The sequence below is a fragment of the Capricornis sumatraensis genome, chromosome 17 (assembly GCF_032405125.1).
Source record: "Capricornis sumatraensis isolate serow.1 chromosome 17, serow.2, whole genome shotgun sequence".
NCBI classification, from domain to species: Eukaryota; Metazoa; Chordata; class Mammalia; order Artiodactyla; family Bovidae; genus Capricornis; species Capricornis sumatraensis.
The window spans coordinates 60,188,520-60,214,461 of NC_091085.1; the positions used below are offsets into that span (position 1 = coordinate 60,188,520).

Consider the following 25,942-nt stretch of genomic DNA (forward strand, 5'->3'; position numbering starts at 1 on the left):
ACACCTGAGTTGCTGTGCTGATAGGAAGCGAGTTGGAGTCAAGGGTGTCAGCAGCTACTTCCCCGCATCCCCACCCCCTCTCCCAGGAGAAGCCGGGGGAAGGGAGAGGTCGGGGTCCCGAAAAAAATCTTTACTGGGATTAAGAGCCCTATTCACAGCAGGAAGGGACAGAATCCAAAATGCTCTGCGGAAGACTTTGCCTTGAGATAAATGAGAAGGTCATCTCATCAGAAATCAAAGGGAAAGATGAAAGCCAGGATGCAGAGAGAGGATTCCAAAAAACTCACAAACCAACATGAGCTGCCGGAGTGGCAGAGTCCGGAGTCGGGGAGTTCAGGGAGTTCGGGGAGTTCGGAGGCCCCACCCACCCACCGCCCCACTTCCCCCATCCCTTTCTCTTTTTATAACAGCTTTATTGAGATATTAATTCACACCACACACAATTCACCCGCCAGAGATGTACAATTCAACGGACTTTAGTATATTCACAGAGTTGTGCGTCCATCATCACGGTTTTAGAGCATTTTCATCGCCTGCCTCCCAAAGAAACCCGTACCCTGAAGCCCCTGCTCTCCCCCCTACCCCCCTGCATGTCCCAACTCCTCCCTCTTGTGGCTTTAAAGGAGGTTGCGAAGTCACTGGACCGCACTCACTGATGATACTCACAGCCGTTGCCATGTACTGGGAGTCATGGGAGAAGCTGATGTGAGTCACGCTGCTTCTGGAATATCTGAAAGGCTCTGAGATTGCACTTTCTAAGGACATTGCATCAAAAATGTAAACAGTCCCCTCTGTGAAGCCAGCTCCAAGCAGAGCTCCTGAAATCACAAGTTGGAGAACAAGGGTTGAAAAACGCTTTCACTGGTACTTTCCTGGTGGCCCAGGGGCTAAGACTCTGAGTTCCCAGTGCAAGGGGACTGGGTTCAGTCTCTGGTTAGGGAACTAGATACATGTGCTGCAGCTAAGAGTTCACATGCCACAACTAAAGATTCGGCATGCCGAAACTAAGAACCGCACAGCTAAATAAATAAATTACATTAAAAAAGAAAGAAAGAAAAGGACTACATTGACTCAAGAAATATCAACTCTGTGCCAAGCCTTGTCCTAGGTGCCAAGGAGACAGCAACGAACAGGATAGACAAGGTCCTGAGAGGAAGAAGCAAACTGGAAAACATGGCACCATGGGATAAGACCAGGCGGTGCAGAGTTCTGCAGCATCCAGGGGGACCAGGCATCCCATCTGGCCTGGTGCAGGGAGTGGGTCAAGGTCACCTTCCTGGAGCTGCTACAGCCAAAGGCAGAGCCATTTGGGTCTGTTTTTGGTTTAGAACCCAAGACAGGTGGATAAGATGAAAATACCTTCAGGGTTGTAGGTCAGACTCTGAACTCCAAGCCCCTTCTCAAAGACCCTGCTGAAGAGGTATTTTTTCTGTTCATAATCCCACACTTTGATTATCCCACAGAAACTTCCGATGGCGATGAGGGGCTGGTATGGGTGGCAGGAGATGGCACAAATGGCATCCCTGGGCTCGACAAATAACTTCTCAAGTTTAGTCCCATCTACTGTCAAGTGGTACACTGACGCATCTGATGTTCCGATGATAAAATTCCTGTTTGCCAAGGAGAGACCAACCCGTATCAGCACTTGCAGGGAACAGGGCACGCCAGCAATTCTGGTTCTAATTGCACACGAAACGCCTCTGTCGTCTGTAATTTAGTGACATTATTAACCCAGCATCTCCAAAAATACGCCACCAAACCCCAACAGCCTCTATTTGCAAGTGAAAAAGCCCACATTTCTACATGTAAATTGAGTCATTAAGTATGCAGATGGACAGTCAGTTGTACAATTAGCTAATCTGCACATGCAAATATTCATTTGTGTATGCAAATATGGTGCTGGGTGCACACATACAGATGTGCCTGCAAATACGGCAAGGGTAATTAAGCAGGCTCACAGATAATTCTGTCTTGAAATGTTATGGCTATTCACTATCAAATCCCTTTAACCACAGAGCTAGGACAAACTCAGCTCAGAGAAAGGAGACCAACCTACAATGAAGGACTCCAGAGGTAACTGAGATCAGAGCCATTTCCAGCTTCCTATCACTAAACATTCTTAATAGGAGAATGATGTTTCACTTAAAAAAAAAAAAAAAGATTAAATAGTGATCGTAATCAGCCAAGGAGATCCATCTCCGATCCAGGGAAAGGCCTAACTAAAAAGGCCAGGTTCCCTGTATTTCACGTCCCAGGAACAGGAAGAGGATACCACGGTACACAAACTAAAAGAAGACACAGCTTTTTGACTGTTCCAATGATGGGGTTCATGAACAACTTCAACTGAGCGCTGAAGAAACGATGCTTTGGAACTGTGTGCTGGAGAAGACTCTTGAGAGTCCCAAGGAGATCAAACCAGTCCATCCTAAAGGAAATAACTCTGAATATTCACTGGAAAAACTGATACTGAAGCTGAAGCTCCAATATGTTGGCCACCTGATGTGAAGAAGCGACTCACTGGAAAAGACCCTGATGCTTGGGAAAGACTGAGAACAGGAGGAGAAGGGGACGACACAGGATGAGACGGTTGGATGGCATCACCGACTCATTGGACACGGGTTTGAGCAAACTCCAAAAGATAGTGAAGGACAGGGAAGCCTGGCATGCTGCCTGTGGTCCATGGGGTCGCAAAGAGTCGGACACTTAACGACTGAACAACAACAACAGTTAACAACTCACCTTACAACAAAATGGTCACTTTTTAGAGTGCAGTCTGGAGGATAGTTTGTATTTTCGGCTGGAGGGGCTGCAGGGGTCTTTGAAAAGGACAGGGATCTTATGCAGCTGAGTTTGAAGTGGCTATACCAGTTCACAATGGAGAGGGTGTGATCATAGAACTTGATGTTGCCCCGAATGTCACCTGTGACAATATAGCTGAAAACAGAGGATAAAGTCAGTTTGTTAAATAGTGGTGGTGGTGGTTTAGTCGCTAAGATGTGTCCAACTCTTTGTGACCCCATGGACTGTAGCCTGCCAGGCTCCTCTGTCCATAGGATTTCCCAGGCAAGAGTACTGGAGTGGGTTGCCATTTCCTTCTCCAGGGGATCTTCCCGACCCAGGGATCGAAGCCAGGTCTCCTGCATTGTAGGTTAAATAATGATACTGAGTATCATCTATTGAACACATATGCCACCCTCTGGACTCCGGGCGTTGTAAAAACTTTCACTGAATATGGCCCCATGTGGCTGATTTTCCTGTCATTCCCAGTTCATATTTGGGAAACTAAGGTTTAAGGCCTGGGATTGCCAGATTTAACAAGTAAAAATGCAGGATATTCAGTTAAATTTCAATTTCAGATGAACCATGAGTAAATTTCTAGGGTAAGTATGTCCCAAATAGTGTATGCTCCCAAATGCAATTGCCTCATGCAGTATTTGGGACATATATATATATATAACATTTATTTTCTGCATCAAGTCTTAGTTGCAGCATGAAGGATCTTGAGTTCCGCATTCAAATCCTTCATTGTGCAATGTGGGATCTAGTTTCCTGACCAGGGATTGAACCCAGACCCCCCAGCATTGGAAGATCAGATTCTTAGCCACTGGACCACCAGGGAAGTCCCGGGACACACTTAAACCTGGCAACCCTATCAGGGCCACATGGCTAGGCAGACTGTGCAGGGGTCCAAGTGTATGGGACACAAAGTCCATGCTCTCTGCTTTCCTCTGCCCTGCCCTCTAAGGTCAGTCCTGTGCAGTGGGCAGTGATTTCCATTCTCCACCACAGACTACAGGTGACAACAGAGTCTGGCTACCGTCCCTCTGAAGTCACACAGGCTGGCAATGGGACGCAGGGAGACAACTGCTGTGAGAGGGATCGTAAAACCCTGTCCAGTCATCACAGCCAAAGGCAGTGCTGTGTGACAGAATGGTTTTTATTTCCTCAGAGCCATCCCAATGAGCTTGTTTTTTTTTAAGCCTCTGACATAATTCTAATCACGGGGGGGAGGTGGGGGATGAATTTTCTCATATATATATATATGAAAAGCGATTAAATGTGGTTTCTGATTAACAAGCAAGGCAAGTGGGCAGAGTAATTGGCTAGGACGGCGTTCACTGCCCTCTGCTGGACAGAAACAGCAAAACAAGGCAATTTTTTTTTTTTTTTCCTCCTGTGTTTCTTAAGACCTTTTCCTGCAAGGGCTCCCTGGTCCTGGCTGGGTTTTTTTTGTTGGTTTGTTTTGTTGTTGTTTTGGCCGCACCACTCAGCATGCAGGATCTTACTTCCCTAACCAGGGACCAAACCCTCGTCGTCTCCCTTGGAAGTGCAGAGTCTTGACCACTGGACTGCAGGGGAAGTCCCCTGGCTGTGTTTTACTTAACATGGAGAGAGGGGAACCCAGGCATGGTCTTCCCTGGGTCCTTGACTGCTTCATCAAGTGTGATTCTACTGCTATCTTTTCCCACCAACTGGGTGAAGATGACGATTTGTATTTTTCTTTGCAAGCCACTCCAGGGCCTCACTGTTATTAAAGAAAAGGGAAGACCTTTAATATAGACCCTGTATTAAAGAAAGGGGAAGGGGAGCAACAGGCCTTTGGAGAGCAGAGGGCACAGTGACTCCCACCACGTGGGCAGGGTCCTCGTCATGAGGCAACTGTCTCCAGCACTTTGGGGAACTTCCCTAGCACCCAACAAGGGCTGTTGTACCTAGAGCTCCCCTGTGCCAGAGAGTGTGCTAAGAGTTTTACACTCCTTGGGACGTTCCCTTGTAGCCCAGTGGTTAGGACTCAGTGCTTCCATTGCAGGAGACATGGGTTCAGTCCCTGATCAGGAAACTAAGATCCAGCAAACCATCCTCACACAATCACTCAGAGAGGGACAGTGATATGATGCCCACTTTACAGATGGAAGAATGGAGGTTTGGCACATTTAAGTCCCTTGTCCCAGATCACTCAGCAAGGAAAGAATGTATTTGGCATGTGAACCCCTTTATGTCTGAGGCTAAGGCATAAGGCTGAGATCAGTTGTAGATGCCCACAGCCCCTCAAAAACAAGGAGTTAAGGAACTCTATAAAGTTTTGTTGTATTTTATCTTTTCATGATTGGCAAATGTTATTTTGTCATCAGAAAAAAAAATAGCTCTTAATGCCATTTTCTTCCACTGAAAGAATGTAAAATTTAGGGTGCAAAATAAGTCTAACTAGGGCAGAAGAAAAAAAAACAGTTACTTTTTGTTTCACCAATCCAAAAGGGTTGGGTTTAAAAGTAATGCACGCCCATGCAATTTTTAAAAAAATAAAAGCAACCCAATTAGTACAAATGAGACTATAAAAAGAAGTAAATCCACCCCTGTCCTTAATCTTGGTTCTCAGTTCTTTTCCTCAGAGGCAGCCAGTGTTCCCAGTTAAATTGGTTCTCCCCAGAAACAATCTTTGCATATACAAAATATGTATCTACCTCCAAAAGGGTTTTTAGATAAGTTTATAATCATCTACAGCTACTTTTTCATTCACTAATTACCTGTCAACTGTAGTGAGCACAGTGATACCCTCCTTCTGCAAATGAACCAGTTTGCAAGGTTTGATATGGGGAAAGCCCATGGAGGAGGAGGCAGATGGTGGTGGGCGGTAAATGTCCCAGACAACCAGCTTCCCTTCCATCGTCGCGGACAGTATTTGGGTTAAATTCAAATGAAAGACAGACTGGCTAAATTTTCCCACGAGCTTGTTGAATGTCTGTATTTCAAAAGACAGGTTACACGTTATATGTACAAGTTACTGTCGATGGTAAATATAAAACAAAACATTTATCAGCACAACGTTTTATAATGTTTGACCTAAATATAGTAGGAAAAAAAAATAAAGTTAAAAAAATCACTTAAAAAACACTTCCCTGAGGATTGTCATGATCCAGGCAGTTCTGAACCTCTGAGGGTTTGCTAAGAGCAAGTGAAAGGCTACATACGGGCTTAATTAAATGGTTTGCTTAAAGCAGAAGAAAGAGTGGTTAATCATTGTTTATACCTGCACAACTTCTCTTTCAGAGTTTTCAGAAACTGATAAGGAAACTAATGTCCGTCATGAACAAAAGCATGCTCCAGCTGTAAAAAGTCATAAAACAATTCTCCCAGTCTTCTTCTGATCATAAATCATCTTCCCATCAGTGGGAAGTAAGTGCTTTACATAGAAATGCCCCTAAGATCCCTTACTAAATGTATGCTACGTAGGATAAGGCACCAGGCCATCTTTCTCTGACAGTGTTCTAGAGATGAAGTATAGAAAGAACACAGAGCAGCGAGTGAACCCTTGGCGAATGTTTACTGAATGAACACACGAAGGATGTCAGTGATCTGTCATATGATACAGCAAGTCTGCTGTCTGGCTCTCTACTTAGGCAGAGAAAATTCTAGGGTGGACCTCTTTGAGGTCAGTAGAAGTACAACTGGTCAAGCTCGAACAGCACATTCTTGTCTAAAAGCAGCCCTGTTCAACACGAGGCGTTTTTATCATTTCAAACTGCAGCCGATTCTCATTCTTTGTGGATTCCATTTTCATGAATTTACCTGTGTGCTGAAATGTATGTGTAACCTCCAAAGCAATCCTCGTGGCACCTCACAATCATTTGCAGATGTGTGTGTGTGCCAAGTGGCAAAACACTTGACATTCCCAGCTGAGGTCAAGCAAGGCAATTCTCTGTCTGGTTTCAGCTCTCAGGAAGCAAGTGTCCTTAGCCTGGTCTTTACTGCCATGATGTTTGCTCTTTTTTTTTGGGGGGAGGGTACTTTTTTATTGGTGATTTTGGTATTTAAATTGGCTCCTGAACATGGTATTAAAATACCATATGGTGCTCTTGGAGTACGAGAAGGCTGTGACATGACTTCCAGAGAATTCACCTGCATTAGATAAGCCTCATTCGGCATGAGTTCTACCTGATGCTGTCAACCTTGAGTCCAACATTAAGGAACTAACATTATAAATTAAATATTCTGTCTTTAAACAGAAACATACATAAAACAAGGTCATGGATCTATCAGCCGATGAAAGTATGGTGACCCTAAGGTGGCAGGAACCTGTTCTTACAACTCTCTCCTAGGAGCAACGATTCAGCATCCACTAATTCAGGTCTGCAGAGACCGTACAGAACATAATGATGGCAAATAACGAGAATCGACTGTATTTAGCTTTTGATACTTCAAGGTATAAAAAGCTGAGTTTGCAGACAGAATCATCTTGCCTTGTGTCCACTGTCTCTCTCTCTTTATTTTTCCTTCCTGCACGCTTTCTTGAAAATTAAAGTTTTATAGACTGAATCAAAAAAGAAGAAAGGAAACAGAAAAACCATCATAAGGTGCACCCTGAGAACAGGTTACATGAGTATCAGAAACAGAAACGGATGCAGGAGACAGGACTCAAGGTCCACCCCTGGTGCAATCGCTCAAGGAAAGCCGGCAGGATAAAATGTTTCTGCTAACACCTGGCTCACCACCTTCCTACTGGACCTTAAACAGCTAAACACCCAACATCAGTTTTTAAAATTTAGTTTGGCTGTCCTGGGTCTTAGCTGTGGCACGCAGGATCTTACGTTGCAGCTCGGGGGCTTCTCCAGTTATGGCACGAGGGCTCACTTCAGTTGTGGTGTGGGGCTTGGTTGCTCCAAGGCATGTGGGATCTTAATTCCATGACCAGGGAACAAACGCACGTCCCCTGCATTGGGAGGTGGATTCTTAACCACTGGACCACCAGGTAAGTCCCTCCATATCATTTTTTAAATGTTCTGAAAACTAAGCAGCTTAAGGGATCCACTCATGTCCAGTGACTTCACTTACATCACCCCAAATTAACTTTCATCCTTTGTCACAGGCACACATACATTATAAAAGCCACCTCTTTCTTGGGTATTTGCTTGTGGTAGTATTTTCCTTTGCCATTTATTTTCAATATTGCAAGATAAATTTATAATTTTTTCAAACTTTTAATTTTGTATTGGGGTATAGTCAATTAGCAATACTGTGGCCATTCCAGGTGAACAGCTAAGGGACTAACCCATATATCTCTTCGCCATTTATTTGTATTCTATATTATTTTGAAAAATCCTTCCATTATTTTAAACCGACCATTCAGTATGGTGAAGGACCTAAGTAAAAATTTCAAGTTATTTCCCAATATCAAGACACACACAGAGCACCCCAAAGATACTAGGCTGACACACACAGACTCATTTCCTACAAAGTCAGGCATATAAAAGCACAACAGGCATACTCACTTTTTCTGTTAAAACTGGGGCACTGTGAGCAAGTATGCCTCCCTCTGGATACTGATAAGCACAGAAAAAAATAATCACTACTTTAAAAAAAGACATTTCCAAAAGAAAAGCAACATAACAGCAAAATCAAAACAAATGCATCGAAACAGGGTCAGAGCTTTGCACTTTCTACAGGTAGGAGAACCTGCTGTCTCCAGGAACATCTGAAAACATGCTGAAAGAAAATAAATAAATAATGCCACAAATGATTGTGATTTTAAGTGGTTGTTAATGCAGATCTGACTTCTGCATTTATAAGGTTTTAAGCTATCATTAACACCTGAAGTAATGAGTTATCACTGTAAATCAGCAACTAAATTGTTTTGCATTTTTTATTGAGGGAAAATTCACATAACATAAAATTAACCATTAACCATTTTAAAGTGTACAACTGAGTGGCATTTACTACATAACCAATGCTGTGCAACTGTTACTCTCTTTGGTTCCAGGACACTTCCATCACCCCTAAAGGAACCCCCCTATCATCAAGCAATCACCCCCATCCCCTACTCCTTCACTCCCTGACAACCACCATTCTTCTTTCTGTCTCTATGGATTCAGGTATTCTGAAAGTTTCCTATGAATGGGATCATACAGTCTCTGGCTTTTTGTGTCTGGCTTCTTTCATTCACCATAATGTTCCCAAGTTGCAGTAGGTATTGGCACTTCATTCCTTTTAAAGACTAGGTTATATTCCACATATGGATAGACCACACTGGGTTTATCCATTCATTAGTTGATGGACATTTGCTCCTACCTTTTGGGTATTGTGTATAATGCTGTTGCTGTCAACATCTGTATATAAGAATCTGTTTGAATGCCTGTTTTCAATTCTTTTGGGTATATACCTGGAAACTGGTGGGTCATATGGTAATTTTATGTTTTGATGTCTTTTTTATATCATGATTTTGCCCTGTGTCAGTATACATTATCACCAGTCTGCTAATCGGGGGTTCAGGATGGGGGACACATGTACACCCATGGCTGATTCATGTCAATATGTGGCAAAAACCACTACAATATTGTAAAGTAATTAGGCTCCAATTAAAATAATTAATTTTTAAAAAAGGGAAAAGAGTCCAAGATTTGAAAACTCCTATATCTTAGGCCTTAAATACATTCAAAAAATATTCATTTGGTTAATTTAAAAAATTAAATAGAATTTAAAGTATGTGCTTCTAACTTAATATGCTAATTTCCAGTGGGACTAAAATAAATGCTATAATTAAATCAAAACACTTTGATATGTTTATTGCTTTTTAAGTAGATACTATATTGTTATATTGCCAAAACATCTGTACTCAAAGAATAAACAGATACTTGTCCATATATTTAAAACAAATGAAAACAGTTCTACTTACCCATGTATAATATATTGCTTGTGTTTTACTATTGCTCACCAATTCTTTATTATTTGTTGGATTAAAAATTAGGTAGTTCTGAAATATAAAATATTAAAATATATTACTATAAAAAGTCTTCTGTTTCTCTCTGGTTAAGCTGAATGTTAAGATAAATAATATTTTGGGGACTTCCCTGGTGATCCAATGGTTAGGTCTCTATACTTCCACTGTAGGGGGCATGGGTTCAATCCCTGGTGGAGGAACTAAGATCCCACAAGTCAGGTGATGTGGCCAAAAAATAAAATTAAATTAAATAATATTTTTTATTAAAATAAATAACTGAGTAGGAATATAAAACAGAAAACACATGGCATTTTATAAGCAATAGGATATAACTGAAATACTGAGTGTGAAAATTAATGAACTTGAGTTTCCTTTCTTATTTAGTCTTATTTACTGTAATTCATCATCTATAAATCGGAACAAGCAAAAGTAAACCAGTATTCACCAATAACCTTTACTCTGTGTCCTTTTGGACAAAGGCTGTGGTGTACTGATTTCTAAATTTAATGGGGCCACAAGGGAACTTGGAATGAATGCAAAATATTGGAAAGATTTTCTGATTCCTGCCAAGATGGTGAATAGCATAGGTTGCCTGGCTCTCTTCCCAAAAACCAACCCTGTGGATACTATAGAAGTGAAGGAAACCTGAAATGCAGAACAACTACAACAAGTGAGGAATCCCTGGAGACACTTAAGTGCAAGTCTTGAAATGGTGCGTGTGCAGGAGGCGGGTGGCTGCGATCTGACAGGAAGGGGTGCACAGGAGGCAGCTTTGAGAGACAGGTTCAAGAAATGCTTTTTAAGTTCCGTTCCTGCCCCTTCCACCCCATCACCGACTCCTTGCCCCTTGCTTGCTGCATCACTTCAGGAATGTAAGCTACCGTGGCTAATGTCTGAGGATCAATTTCAGAACAGGACAAAGGTCTGGGTGGGGTGAAGACCTGGTGAAAGAAAGTACATGGACAAGGCTTCACAAAGGCTGAAAATCAGCCTCAAGTCACCTCAGTCTCTGATTAGATGGAGGTGATTGCTTTGCCAAAGGCCCCAAAGAAGCAAAACTAAGTCTTCCTTGGAGGAAGTTATTATCATTCTGAGCCTCAAATTATTCCTATTCTTTTTAAAGTACAACATCAGGCATTCAATGAAAAATAACCAGGCATGTGAAAGAGTCATATTACTGAAAAGGAGGGAGATGAGTGATCTACCGAAAGAGAACACCAGGTAATTTTTATGGCTGAGTGTTCCACTGAATGTATGGACCACATCTTCTTTACCCATTCATCTGTGGATGGACACAGGTGGCTTCCACATCTTGGTAATTGTAAATAATGCTACTTTGAACATTGGGGTGCATGTATCTTTGTGAATCAGTAATTTTTTTCAGATATATGCCCAGGAGTGGAATTTCTGGGTCATATGGAAGTTCTATTATTAGTTTTTTGAAAAACCTCTATATTGCTTTCCAATGGCTGCACCAATTTACATTCCCAGGTGTACAAGGGTTCCCTTTGCTCCACACCCTCACCAGTATTTGCTATATGTGGTCTTTTTGATGATAGCCATTCTGATATGTCTGAGGAGATAGCTCATCGTGGTTTTGATTAGCATTTCCCTGAGGATTAGCTACCAGATAACTCTATTTTTAAAAAGAATCAAATGGAACTTCTAGATCTGGAAAAAAATAGTTTTAAAAACTCAAAATATGGTTTAACAGAAAATTAAATATAGCCAAATAAATAATTCATTAGTCGAAAAGGAGCTACCAGGGAAGCCCAATTAACAGTAAAAAAGGAAGATAAATTATGGAGAAAAGATCCAGAATGAAGCATAAAGACACAGAAGAACAGAAAAGAGAATAAAAGACCTATGGGACAAGCTGAAAAGGTCTAACTTACATATAGCTGGAGTCCCAGAAGGAGAGGAAAGAAAGAACGTGGCAGAAGTAATGTTTGAAGAGACAATGGCCAGAGTTTTCCAAAACTGAGGAAACATGGCATCTCAAGTTCAAAAAACCCAAAGGATAAAGTTTTTTTTTAAAAAAAAAAAACCAGCAACAACATGTCCATACACACACAGATACACCATCCATCGAAAAACTGTTGAAAACCAAGACAAAATCTTAAAAGCAGCCAGAGGTGGGGGAAAAGACACATAACTTTCAAAAAAATTTAGCAGTAAGATTGACAGTTGTGGGACTTCCCTGATGGTCCAGTAGTTAAGAATCCACCTGTCAATGCAGGGGTCATGGGTTCAATCCCTGGTCCAGGAAGATTCCACATGCTAAGGAGCAACTAAGCCCTAGAGTCCGTGCTCTGCAATAAGAGAAGCCACCTCAATGAGAAGCTCTCACACCACAACTAGAGAGGAGTCCCTGCTCACAACTAGAGAAAGCCTGTATGCAGCAACAAAGATCCAGTATAGCCAAAAAAAAATTTTGTCAGATTTTAAAATAAAATCTATAAAAATTAAAAACTAAAAACGGGGAGACCCATTGGGAAGCTATTTAAAAAAAAAAAACAATGTCCATTTGATTGGGGATACCAGTGACTGTGAGCAGCACAGCTCTGTTAGAGCAGTGGGTGGGTGGAGGACAGATGGGAAGAGGGAAACGTCCATCCACAGAGGATGGATAAATAAGTCCTGCAACACTCGAAGAGCAAAAAACAAAACAGCAGGGAAGGTGAACAGGGATTACAGCTCAAGGATTGACATGAGCGATTCTCAGAAACAACGCTGAGCAGATCAAACAATTATTCTGATTCCAAACACATGCATGCTTGGTCATTTCAGTCCTGTCTGACTTTTTGCAGCCCCATAGACTGCCTGCCAGGCTCCTCTGTCCATGGGATTCTCCAGGCAAGAGTACGGACCGGGTTGCCATTTCCTACTCCAGGGGATCTTCCTGACCCCAGGCATTGAACCCACGGGTCCTGCAGCTCCTGCACTGGCAGGTGGATTCTTTACCACTGAGCCACCAGGGAAGACCTAATCACAAATACTGAAAGGTCAAAAACAGGTAAAATGAAAACAGATAGTATTGAGAGATACATAGGTCACCGGAGAAAAGTATAAGGGAAAGCACAGGCATGAATAATACAAAATTTGGGATAATGGTTAACTTCAGGGAGCAAGACTGAGGATGAGATCAGGAAGGGGAACACAGGGGGCCTCTAGGGTTAAGGTAACGTTCTATTCCATGATCCTGTGATGAGCACACGGGTACATTTTATTTTCTTCTCTAAAATGTACACGTTTTGCATGTATGCCTTATTTAGCAGTAAAACACAAAGAGGTCAAATATTTCCTGCAAAAAAATAAAAAGGAAATGAGATGAGGAAGTAGAGAAAGCAAGTGTGGATGGCGCTTCTGAGACGTTTCCCTATAAAGAGGAACAGGGGGTGTAGTTGGAAGGAGATGTGGGGTCAGAGCATTCTCTCAGGATCAGTGGTCCTGAAGCATGTTTATGCGTAGTAGAGGGGGAGGTGAGAGCTGCAGAAGGGCCTCAGGCAGCCAGGAACTAGTGCACTGGCCCTTCACTGCAGTCAGAGGGGGAAGAGAGAAGGTCAAAGGTGTGTGGCAGATTTACAGGGCTTCCCAGGTGGCTCGGCGGCTAAAGGATCCACCTACAATGCAGGAGACACTGGTTCGATCCCTGGGTCAGGAAGATCCCCTGGAGGAGGGCATGGCAGCCCACTCCAGTATTCTTGCCTAGAGAATCCCATGGACGGAGGAGTCAGGCAGGCTACATTCCATGGGGTTGCAAAGAGTCGGACATGACTGAAGCAACTTAGCGTGCACGCGCGCACACACACACACACACACACACACACACACACACACACACGGCAGGTTGGGGAGGCTGGTGTTTGTATCTGACGGCTTCCATTTTTCTCAGTGAAACAGGAGGGGTAGGGGTCATCAGCTGAGTATGCGAGGCAGGGCAGTGGGAGATGGGAGGAGCAGGTATGAAACTGTTGTCTCTAGAAATGAAAACGACAGCCTACCAGAGCAGCCAGGCCAGGCTGAGAGCCCTCTTGAAAGTCATGACTGAATTTTAAGTAAGATGAATCTGCTCAGTTGGGTGGTTCTCATCAGCCACATTCAGCCCTCTGGGGCCTGGATCCAGAGGAGGCTGACGGTGGGACACACCCAGGGTTTGCAGGGAGGGGGCCGGGAGTCTGTGCAGTGCTGTCCACAGTACTTCCTGAGGGGATGGAGATGTTCTATCACGTGTGTTGTCAACAGGGGTAGCCACCGGCTCCACGTGGATGACGATTGGTTGAAGTGTGGCTAGTGAGACCAAGGAAATGAATGTGTGCTTTTACTTTAACCAATTTAAATTGAAATAGCCATGTGTATTTAGCAAAGCTGCATTATAGAAGTCAGTTGCATTTCTAGACACTAGCAATGAACATTCTGAGAAAAAAAATTAAGAAAACAATTCCACATAAAAAGCATAAAAACATAAGCATAAAAAATACTCAGGAATAAATTTAGCCAAGGAAGTGAAAGATCTGTATACTGAAAATTACAAAACACTGCTGAGACAGACTTTTTGACACAGTAGGAGTGTGAGAAGGTGGGATGATTTGAGAAAGTACCATTGAAACACATATACTACCATATGTAAAATAGTTGGCCAGTGGGCATTTGCTGTATGACTCAGGGACCCTGAAGCTGGTGCTCTGTGACAACCTAGAGGGGTTGGGTGGGGGAGGCAGTGGGGGGTTCAAGAGTGAGGGCCATACATATACATATCTATAGCTGATTCAGGTTGATGTATGGCAGAAACTATCACAATACTGTAATTATCCAATTAAAAATAAAATACAACTAAAAACCTGGTGAAATTTGAAAAAAAAAAAAAAAACACTGTTGAAAGAACTTAAAGATGATATAAATAAATAGAAAAACATATTGTGCTCCTGGGTTGGAAGGCAATACTGTTAAGATGACAATACTACCCAAAGGAATCTACAGATTCAGTGCAATGTCTATCAAAATCCCCAAAATATTTTTGGTATCTCGTCCTAAATATCCAAGTATGACTGGTAACTCTAAGAAGTAAGGAAATTGGGGACTTCCCTGGTGGTCCAGTGGTTAAGACTCCAGCTCACAATCCAGGGAAGTCTGGGTTCAATCCCTCATCAGGAAACTAGATCCTGCTTGCTGCAAGTAAGACCTGGCACAGCCAAATAAATTTTTTTTTTAAGTAAGAAATTACTTTTTTCTGGGAGCAGGAAGAATGTTGGCGGAAGGGGAGAAAGAGAGAAAATGGATATAAAACTGATAATGATGTGTGTCTGGCTGAGTCCAGTCACCCAGCCCCCCTGCTTGGGTTCTAGTTCACACAAGCAACATACTTCCTTACCACAGTGCCTGGCACACAGTGGAATAAGCGCAGGTGAACAAAGGCTACGAGGTTGACTGAGATGATACAGAGCAGCAGAGTCATCGCTCTTGGTGCCCTTGGCAAGTCGCCTCATGCAAATCAAGAATACTGATAAGTGCCCTATATGAAGAGCAGTTCAGAGCATGCTTCTAGAATAAGAAAAGCTGGGTGACTGTAGACCGATTATTTGATAATTAATAGCAGTAATATTAATTCCACACTAACCTCTTTCTAGCATGTTGCATAGATTATGTGAGATACTGCATGCAAAGAACTTAGCAGAACCTGCGCATAAGAAGAGATTTAAAATAATAGCTGCTGCTACTGCTGCTAAGTTGCTTCAGTCGTGTCCGACTCTGTGCGACCCCATAGACAGCAGCCCACCAGGCTCCCCCGTCCCTGGGATTCTCCAGGCAAGAACACTGGAGTGGGTTGCCATTTCCTTCTCCAATGCAGGAAGGTGAAAAGAGAAAGTGAAGTCGCTCAGTCGTATCTGACTCTTCGCGACCCCATGGACTGTAGCCTACCAGGCTCCTCCATCCACAGGATTTTCCAGGCAAGAGCACTGGAGTGGGGTGCCATTGCCTTCTCCATAATAATAGCTATTATCACCAAAAATAAACTAAGGACATGGATGCGTGCATAAGTTGCTCCAGTCAGTGTCCAACCCTTCGCAACCCCCATGGACTGTAGCCTGTCAGGCTCCTCTGTCCATGGGATTCTCTAGGCAAGAATACTGGAGTGGGTTGCCATGCCCTCTTCCAGGGGGTCTTCCTGACCTAGGGATTGAACCTGCATCTCCTGTGTCTCCTGCACTGCAAGCAAAATCTTTTCCACTGAGCCACCGGGGAAGCCCAAGAACACAAATAGGAGTTTTTAAAAAGCTCTAATGCACCATAACTAAGCTCCAGAAAAACAAAAAGGAGTTTTGACCTGGCTTCAGGGTAACTTCAGGTGGATCTTTACAGGTTCAAATTGAACTCACCTGAAAACCATACTCCTTGGGGAGGTCAAGAGTGCACGCTGGCGTTTCTGCCGCTAACGTCCACTTCCAGATGCAAACTTTCTGTGAGTGAAAGCAGACAAAGGAGAGAGAGAAGGTTCCCGAACGCTGCTGAAATCACCTACACCTCTCGTGGTAACCCAGTGACTTCCACTAACTGAGCAATGCACAGTGAGCTTGGCCTCAGGCAGGGAGCCCCTGATGGGAATCTGGTCATCCGTCCATCCAGATAACCAGAGATGCCGCACTGCCTGAGGCAGAGCTGCTCACAGGGGAACGTTTGACAGGCTGGCTGTCCCAGTGGGCCCCATACCTGGATTTCGGCATCTGAGATGGTTGCCAGATACTTAGCGTCCCGGGTGATGGCCATGGCCCTAATGCCATTGTCTTCTGGGCAGCTGTCGAATATCGTGTGCACAGGAATGCTGCAAAACACGATGGGGGACACCCACTTCAGGAACAGGACAGCTGTGGTCTATCCACACTACGGAATGCCACTCCGTCACAAAAAGGAGTGAAGCGCTGACCCAGGCGACAACACGGATGAACCTTGAAGACATGGTGCTGAGGGAAGGGAGCCAGACACCAAAGGCTACGTGTTGTATGGTTCCATTTACATAAAATCTCTGGAATAGGCAAATTCATGGAAACCGATCACAGATGTATGCTTGTTCCAGGGGGCTGTGGATGGAGGGTGGGGGAGTGGGTTGTGACTGCTGATGGTTTCAGGGTTTCTTTTCGGGGAGAAGGAAATGTTTGGGAACCAGACAGAGGCGATGGCTTGCCCCCCACTGTAATTACACGCAATGCCACTGAATTGTTCACTTTAAGCGGTTACTCTTGAGACTTCCCTGGGGTCCTGGGGTTAAAACTCTGCGCTTCCACTGCAGGGGGCCCAGGTTCAATCCCTAACTGGGGAACTAAGATCTCACATGCTGCATGGTGCGGCAAAAAATAAATAAAAAATAAAGTGGTTACTTTTATGCTACATGAATTTTGGTGCTAGTGGTTTAGTCACCAAGTTGTGTCCGACTCTTTGCAACCCCATGGACTTGTAGTCTGCCAGGCTCCTCTGCCCATGGGATTCTCCAAGCAAGAATACTGGAGTGGCTTGCCATGCCTTTCTCCAGGGGATCTTTTCAACTTAGGGATCAAACCCCCATCTCCTGCATTGCAGGCAGATTCTTATACTGACTGAGCCATACATGAATTTTGCCTTAATTAAAAAAAAAAAAACACTCTAATCTGGCCTTTAACATTTCTCAGCCATAAAAATGAATGCTTTTAAGTCAGTTCTAATGAGGTGAATGAACCTACAGCCTATTATACAGAGTGAAGTAAGTCAGGAAAAAGAAAAACAAGTATCATATATTAACACATATACATGGAATCTAGAAAGATGGTACTGGTGAACCTATTTGCAGGGCAGCAGTGGAGACGCAGACACAGAGAACAGACTTGCGGACATGGAAGGTGGGAAGGAGATGGTGGGATGAATGGAGAGACTAACATGGAAACATATACACTGCCATACATAAAATAGCTAGCTAGTGGGAATTTGACGTATGACTCAGGGAACTCAAACCAGGGCCCTGTGACAACCTAGAGGGGTGGGACGGGGTAGGAGGTGGGAGGGAGGGAGGTTCAAGAGGAAGGGGGCATGTGTATATTTATGGCTGATGCATATATTGATATACAGCAGAAACCAGCACAATACTGTAAAGCAATCATCCTTCAATTAAAAATAAATTCATTTTTTAAAAAAGCTCAGGGCAGCATGTAAATGCGCTATTTGTTCTCTGTCTAAGCCCAAGTCTCTCCGTGGTTATCAAGGGCCAGTTCTGGGCCAGGAGTGAAGGATGAAACAAACTGCCTCGGACACCATCCCAGCTCACAGGAAAGCCACAACCTCCTCCAGAAGGGGGGAGAATAAACAAGCGTAGGCTTTCTCCACAGCAGCTCAGCTGCATGTGTCAAAGTCTTCAATGCACAGATCCTAAAGGCCACCAGTTTCACTTCTACAACTTGTTTTTTCCCTAGAGAAATAATAGCAAAAGTAAACAGAGATAAATGCCAATTCACATTCATTGTGGCATGGCTCTCACAGCAAAACTTTGGAAACAACACAGATATCCATTGATATGGGGTTTATTTAACAAATAGCATGGTAAAACCATATAAAGAAAAACATAGGTCACCTTCAAAAAGAATGAGGTAGATTTGGGAAAATGACTAAAATTTTGTGAAAAAAGCAAATTGCAAAGCGTGTACGTAGCATCATCCTGAGTGTGTGTGTGTGTGTGAGTGTATGTGTGTGTGTATTTACAAGTAAAGAAACAATCTGGAGGAATGAACTGCAAACTACATGGTGACTCCGGATATAGGCTTGGGTGAAGGGGGACTTTCTTTTTTTTTTTATTTCTACATGTTTGTATTATGTCACTGACAACACTTTAGAACGGTATGAAGCAGACAAAGCCTTTACATATGCACAATTAGACAATACATGAATATCTGAGAGAGTCAAAGTAACCAAAGGAACAGTTGAAGAAATGATGGAAGTGAGTTGTGATGTGGGGGAGGCCTGACCTCCACTGGAAGAGCAGGTGGTAGGAAGACTCAATCCAGGTACACGGGCTGTGTGGATCCATGGTTCTTCTTTTTTATTACTTACTTATTTGGCTGCACCAGGTCTTATCTGTAGCACGTGGGATCTTTGACATTCGTTGTGGCAGCACATGAATTCTTAAATCTCAGCATGCTAGATATAGTTTCCTGATCAGGAACTGAACTCAGGCCCCCGGCTTTGGGAGTCTTAGCCACTGGACACCGGAGAAGTTCCTGTAGTTGGTTTTTCATAATGGAGACCTTAATGTAAACAGGTCTCAGTATGTCACATTGGTGTACCAATTGGCTGGAACCAAGTTCACGTGCTGGCTGAGGGCCTGTCTGGTTCTCTGTCACTTGAGAAATTTTATGCCACTGAGAAGCAGCCCCCAAAATTCCCTTGAGAAGGGAGTTCTAAAGTTGTTAGGAATGCCATACTGATGTCCATTGTGGGGAAATGTATCTCATCTCTGGAGATAGAATTAAATGTAGAGAAGATGAAGTCAGCTGGACCTGTACTATTAACATTCGTGATAAGAGATTTATTTTTTAAAGGACTGAGTCATGTTTAAGAGAATTTAACATATCAGAGTCTCTGATGTGTTAACAAACAGATCAATTTGTGATTCTAATTTACAGTCTGTAGTTGATTTAGACTTGTGATTTTTAAATTCAAATTGTATTAGGTTTATAAACAATATTAGAACACTTAAGAGAACTTAAGACTTGCCACATTTATGTCTAGCTTATTGCCATATTTATGTCTAGTTTATTAGATTTATGAGAATTACTTAAGTACTGATGAAGGATTTATTTGTTAATCAGACTACTAAAGAACTTAAAGATGAAACTGAATATATTTCAATTCTAAATGCAGTTTACAACGCTTAAAAGGAGATAATAACAAAATTTGTGAGACCAAACACTAATCAGAGCCCCCCTTATAGGCAATTGCAAAAACATGCTAGATTTGCAGAGTTAGGATTCAGGTGAACTAATAATCTCAAAAGAAGAAGTACGGTTTATCACTTTAATAAATGAATATTAATTCTAACACCAAATATCCTTTCTGGGTTCCCCAAGTCATCATTTGAATATCATAAAACTCATTATCGATGAATCATTTGCATTGTTAACCAGAGAGACACTTTACTTTGCAGGTAAAGAAAAAAATTACTGCAGAGTCACCCCCAGTCTAATGGGGGAGACAGTTCTATAAACGAATAAAAAGCAAAGGATAAACACAGTTTGAAAGGAGGCCAGCTCTGCCTGGGCAAAGGGTGAGAGAAGAGACCCAGTGAGAGGCCCGCCCTTCCTGCCTCAGGACAGCTGTGTCAGGCGGCTGTGTCATCACCCGCAGCTGAAAAGCATGTCATTGCTACAGATGACCGCTAGGCACACAGACAGGAATTTCACTTTGTGGCAGAAGTGTTTGCGTGGCTAGTGTGTGAGGTGCGAATCCCCTGCAACAGGGGCTGAATTGGCAATGAGCAGTCCCTGGAGGGTTCTCAGCAGGGGAGCAACACAATTGGATTTTGCATTTGGCTCAAAGATCAAGCTCAAAATGTTATGGAGAGGGACTGCCTTGGTGATACAGTGGTTAAGACTCTGCACTTCCAAAGCAGGGAGTGTGGGTTGGATCCCTGGTCAGGGAACTAAGATCCCACATGTCACATGGCCAAAAAATAAATTAAATAAGATCTTAAAAAAAAAAAGTGGCAGAGGAAAACCATACGATGCTGTTGGCCACATGTGTATTTAATACAACAGCAAATATTCTGGAACGAAATGCTCCAAATTGACTAGAGGACTAGGATTGGAGATGGTGGCCCAAGGAGACTAGCTTCCAATTAAAATGTATGAAAGTAACTTAAAAAAATCAACAGATGAATAGATAAACAGTATGTATATTCATGCAATGGAATCCTAAACATATATAAAAAGGAATAGAATATTGATTCATGCTACAACATGGAAGAATTTGGAAAATATTATGCTAAGTGAAAGAAGCCAGACACAAAAGCCACATATTGTATGACTCTGTTGACATGAGATGTCCAGAACAGGCAAATCTACAGAGATAGAAAGTAGATGAGAGGCTACCAGAGGCTGAGGGGAGGGAGAGTGAGGAATTTATTCCTTCAGGTTTTCTGGTTGGGTGATGCAAGTGTTCTGCAACGGTGGTGATGACTGCTTAACATTGTGAATGTAATTAATGCCAGGGAAGTGCATGTGTAAAAGTAGTTCAGGAGCTTCTCTGGTGGTCCAGTGGTTAAGATTCCATGCTTCCACTGCAGGGGGCGAGGGTTCGATTCGTGGTTGGAGAAGTTCCACATGCTGCGCCGTGTGGCCAAAAATAAATAACTGAAAGAAAAAGTAGTTCGGTGCCATGAAGGGTGGGTTGAAGAGCGAAACTGCAAGGGGAGCAGGATAGATCTGACAGGAGGCTGTTGCAGTGGCCCAAGCAGGAGAGGATGGGCAGAGGCAGAGGTTATTTGGAGGCAAAGGCACAGGACTTTTGGACATTTTGGCAGAGGAGGCCCATGGGACCGGCAGGTGGAACGCCCTCCAGCAGTGCCCTCTCAGCAAACTCAGGAAACACTGAGAGTAAGATGGTCTGGCTTCAAGCGCTGGGTGTGCTCCTGCCCGGCTGGAGAACATCACCAGCAGCACCCGCATCCCCTCATGCCACAGCTAAGGAACGGCCAGAGGAGGATAAGGCTGAGAAGAATCTGAGAGGGAACAGACAGCACTGGGTGGAGAACCAGGGGCACATGGTGTCAGAGGAGCCAAGAGGAGTGAAGGGTGTTGAAAGCCACTGAGCAGCCAAGTGGGGTAAGGACTGCGGCTAGGTAACACAGCGCTATGGACACCACGGGCCACCCGGAGGAGGGAAGTTCCTGTGTCCAGAAATTCAGTGTAACTTCCTAATCTTCCTCTCCACCTGGACTGTCTAACCCACCTCACCTCTCCCCACCCCACCCCCCACACCCAGTCAAGCCCTTAAAATCCTGTCAGTGAACCTGACACTGCCCTCTATCTCTAGGACCAGGAATTACAAAAGGACACACATCTGTGAGCATCTGCCCTGGGCCAGGGATTGTGCTCTGGATCTTCATCACAATCCCGTAAGGTAAGTAGTGTAGGTCAGATGGTGTACCCCTCAAAATTCATTCCATCCAGAACCTCAGAATGTGACCTTACATGGAATCAGAGTCTCTGCAGGTCTAATTAGTTAAGATGAGGTCACACTGGCTTAGGGAGGACCCTAAACCCAATGACTGGTGTCTTTAGAGGAGAAAAAACCTTACAGAGAGATACGGAGGGGAAAACGCCACGTGAAGCAGAGGCTGGAGGGACATGTCTACAGGTCAAGGGCCACCAAGGATGCCAGTGACTACTTGAAGTCAGGAGGGGAGCATGGGACAGATTCTCTCTCAGGGCCCCAAGGAGCTCCCTGGAGACACCCTGACTTCAAGATGTCTGGCCTTGTGAACAAGCAGAGAATAAATTTCTGTAATTTATGCCACCTAGTTGGGGGGTAATTTTTTTGATATATATTTATTTTACTGTGCCGAATCTTTTAGCTGCAGCATGTGGGATCTAGTTCCCTGACCAGGAATCAAATCCCAGGCCCCCTTCATTGGGAGCACAGAGTCTTAGCCACTGGATCCCCAGGAAAGTCCCTAGAGGTAATTTCTTACAGCAGCCCAGGGAAACAAAGACGGTATGATTAGCCTTTTTATTTTTATTATTATTATTATTTTTTGCAGATGGTGAAAGTCACACAACTTCTCTGGGCCCCCCAGCTGGGTGAGTGTGAGTTGGCCTCCCCTCAGGCCAGCGTGCCTGGTAGCGTCAGTTGCTCAGTCGTGTCAGACTCTTTGCGGCCCCATGGACTGTAGCCCACCAGCTTATCCAGGAGATTCTCCAGGCAAGAACACTGGAGTGGATAGCCATTCCCTTCTCCAGAGGATCTTTCTGACTGAGGGCTCGAACCTAGGTCTCCTGCATTGCAGGCAGATTCTTTACCATCTGAGCGACAGGGTTTCTGGCTTAAAGAGCCAAGAATTGTCCATGTGAAATTCACCAAAGTCATATCACTCCCATGGGCCTTGAGGCAGGAAGACAAGCTCTCCTGGGACCCTTGCACCTTGCCCTGCATCCCAGCACCGGCTTCTCTATCCCCAGACCAGCATGCCTCATTTTTTGTGGGTTACAATGGCCCGTTACTGTACATAAACGAGGCGGCGGCGGCTCTGGCGTGCCTACCCTGTGAAAGAGTCCCATATGATGATCAGGCAGTCGGGCCCTTTGTCGGCCGTGGCGACCCAGCGCCTGTCTTCGCTGATGCAGAGGCAGGAAATGATGTTGGGGTGGCCCTGCAGACGTGGAGAGAAGATGCTCTGAGACGTGGAAGGTGCAGCCCAGCCCTGGCGCCAGCAGGAAAGGTGGGACCCCAGAGAGAGACGTGAGCTCCCTGTCCAGTCTCCACCTCTGAACATCCAACTCCTGCCCACTTTCCTGGTGTTACTCTACAGCCAGAGGTTTTTAGACTTTCCCTTGAAACGCTTGTGGGAGGGACTTTCCTGATGGTCCAGGGGTTAAGACTTCACCTTCCAATTCAGGGGGTGTGGGTTCCATCCCTGGTCAAGGAGCTAAAATCCTACACGCCTTAGGGCCAAGAAAACATAAAACAGAAGCAATATTGCAACAAATTCAACAAAGACTTTAAAAATGGCCCACATTAAAAGTAAAAAATAGTATTAAAAAAAACCACTCACAGGATAAGCTACACTCCCCACAAGAACAGTGGCTTCCTAGGGGTCAAGGCATGTACCTGACTCTGAACCCTGGTTGAGAATAAATGTCTGGGTCCTCTCAGGTCCCACCTCCTTGGACTCCCCTGCTGGCCTCATCTCCCTTAAAACTGCTCACTCGGGTCCCTGAGCAGCTCTGGAGCCAAAGCCTCCTTGCTGGCCTCTGCTTTCACTTGTATCCTCCTATAATCCTCCCCACACAACAGGAATCTTCTGGAAACACAAACAAGAGATGGCAGCCAGGAAACCACCCCTATTGCCCTCTTTCCACGTCACCCCCTCGCTCACTGGCCTCTTCTCTGGGCCCCACACAAAAGGCCTGAAAATCTGGAGCTCTCTCTGTCGGGGATGCTCTTGCCTGCAAAACTGCCCCTGGTTGGCTCATGCTCAGCCTTCAGGTCTCAGCAAAAATAGCACATTTCTATTCCCTGCCTACCAGTTCAGAGGAAGTCTTCTCAGACCTTGATTTTTCTCTTTTAGAGCACTTTCACATACCCATTCCAGCGATTATCATCTTTATTTGTAGGCAAGTTTATTGTTTATTTATTTATTTGCCTGTGCCAGGTCTTTAGCTGCAGCTCGTGGGATCCCCAGTCTTCAGGGCGGCATGCTGGACCTTTTAGTTGGGGCGTGAGAACTCTTAGTTGCAGCACACAGGATCTTCAGCTGTGGCATGTGGGAACTAATTCCCTGACCAGGGATGGAACCCAGGCCCCCTCCTTTGGGAGCACAGAGTCTTAGCCACCAGACCACCAGGGGAAGTCCCCAATCTTTAGTTATGTATTTACGCGTTCACTTGGTTAAGTCTGCCTCTCCATGGTGGGGGGAACTAGGTCTGTTTTGTTCATGACGTCATCTGAAACATAGTGGTTATGACAAATACAAATGGAAATGAATGACTGGCCGAGGCCCCGCCCAGCCACCCCCTCTGGGGAGGCTGGACGCCTGCCTGGCCGCTCCCTGCTTCTCAGCCCATCTGCCCCTCCTCCACATCCCTACCATCACACTGTCCCTTCTCCCCCTGCTGCACTCGGCGCTGCACATTCAACTAAGCGCCAAGAAGAGTATGCTGACTGTGTATGTTTCAGGACTTCTAGGAAGCAAATTCCTGAAGTTACACCCACTTGTCTTGGATCCCTGGCAGGATGCTGAGTACTGGTTGACCTCTTGGAAAAATACTTGGTGAAGCTTCTGATCTAGGCATTGACCAAGGAAGGTCCTTATTAAAATATAGGGAACTGAAAGGGGATGATGTGGAACTGTTTATCAGGTTAACTAGTAGAAATTCAGACACTGGAAAAACATGTGGACAGGTAAAAGAAAACGAAAGGGGTCAAAAAAACATCCGGAACAGAGGAAGCAGCGCAGTGTGGGGGACGGAAGGTGTGTGGGGCATTTAGGGAGGCACTTAGGGGGCGTGAATAAAAACAGATGCTGGAGGGAGGCGAGGGAGGAGGACAACTGACCTACTTAATACTTTCAAGTTAGGAGACCTGAGCCTAAGACCCGGCTTCACCACCTGCTAGAGCAGCCTTGGGGCAGTCAGCTAAATTGACCTGAGCCTCAGTTTCCTCTCCTGTGAAATGGCGATATTAACACCCACTTTTCAGCATGAGTAGGAGGATCAAAGCCCTGAGAGCTCTGGAAAGGAGCCTAAGGGTTAACGAGGTCTGAATCCCCACTGAAGAGCTTCCCTTTGCGTTCATCACTGTCCCATAGAGACAACATGGACTCTCCTGACCCCATTTTTACAGAAATGTAAAAAAAATACAGATGCTTTAGACTCTAGTTACTATAAAATTAAAGTCAACTGCTGTTTGTAAATTGATTCTGATTAGAATCAGAAAGACAACAAACAGCAAAAGTTGTTTGCAAACAGAATTCGCTATGGTTCAGAAGGGAGGAAGGAACACGTGACTGAGATAGAATGAGGTTGGTCCTAGAAATAAAAAACAAAGTGCTGTATTCAAGTTAATGACAACTTCTTTCACCAGAAGAGAAGCCTGCAAACCTGAAGATGGTGCTGGTTGTTCTTGAGGACGTTGTAGATGACCCCAGTGTGACCACTGGCGTAGAGAAGGACTCTCTGGTTTTCTCGAATGTAGTAAACAGGAAGGGTACTGTTCCACCCGAATGACCAGGTCATAGTCTGTAAGACAAAGGTAAAACCAGCAGGTCACTATGGTGTGTGAGCCCAGAGCTGGGCTGCGGGGCGATCCTAGCACGAGTTCTGGAGGAAAAGGGTTCACATCATCAACCAATAAAGAGATACCATGTTGGGACTTCCCTGGGGGTTCAGTGGCTAAGAACACACCTTTCAACACAGGCTATGTGGGTTCTATCCGTGGTCGAAGAACTAAGATCCTGTGTGCACAGGGCAACTAAGCCCTCAGGCTGCAACTCAGATC

At 44.3% G+C, this 25,942-nt stretch overlaps 1 protein-coding gene across 1 annotated transcript in view; it reads right to left on the bottom strand.

Annotated features, from left to right (window-relative positions):
* Positions 1–25,942, bottom strand: part of CFAP251 (cilia and flagella associated protein 251) — a 74,690-nt gene that overhangs the window by 36,504 nt on the left and 12,244 nt on the right. The window contains exons 6-15 of the mRNA XM_068990020.1: positions 25,546–25,683; positions 22,987–23,096; positions 16,421–16,532; positions 16,090–16,170; positions 9,668–9,745; positions 8,268–8,318; positions 5,526–5,740; positions 2,740–2,934; positions 1,360–1,610; positions 667–818 (exon numbers count right to left, since the gene is read on the bottom strand). Coding sequence (XP_068846121.1) covers positions 667–818; positions 1,360–1,610; positions 2,740–2,934; positions 5,526–5,740; positions 8,268–8,318; positions 9,668–9,745; positions 16,090–16,170; positions 16,421–16,532; positions 22,987–23,096; positions 25,546–25,683 — 1,383 coding nt within the window. The remainder of the gene's footprint in view (positions 1–666; positions 819–1,359; positions 1,611–2,739; positions 2,935–5,525; positions 5,741–8,267; positions 8,319–9,667; positions 9,746–16,089; positions 16,171–16,420; positions 16,533–22,986; positions 23,097–25,545; positions 25,684–25,942) is intronic.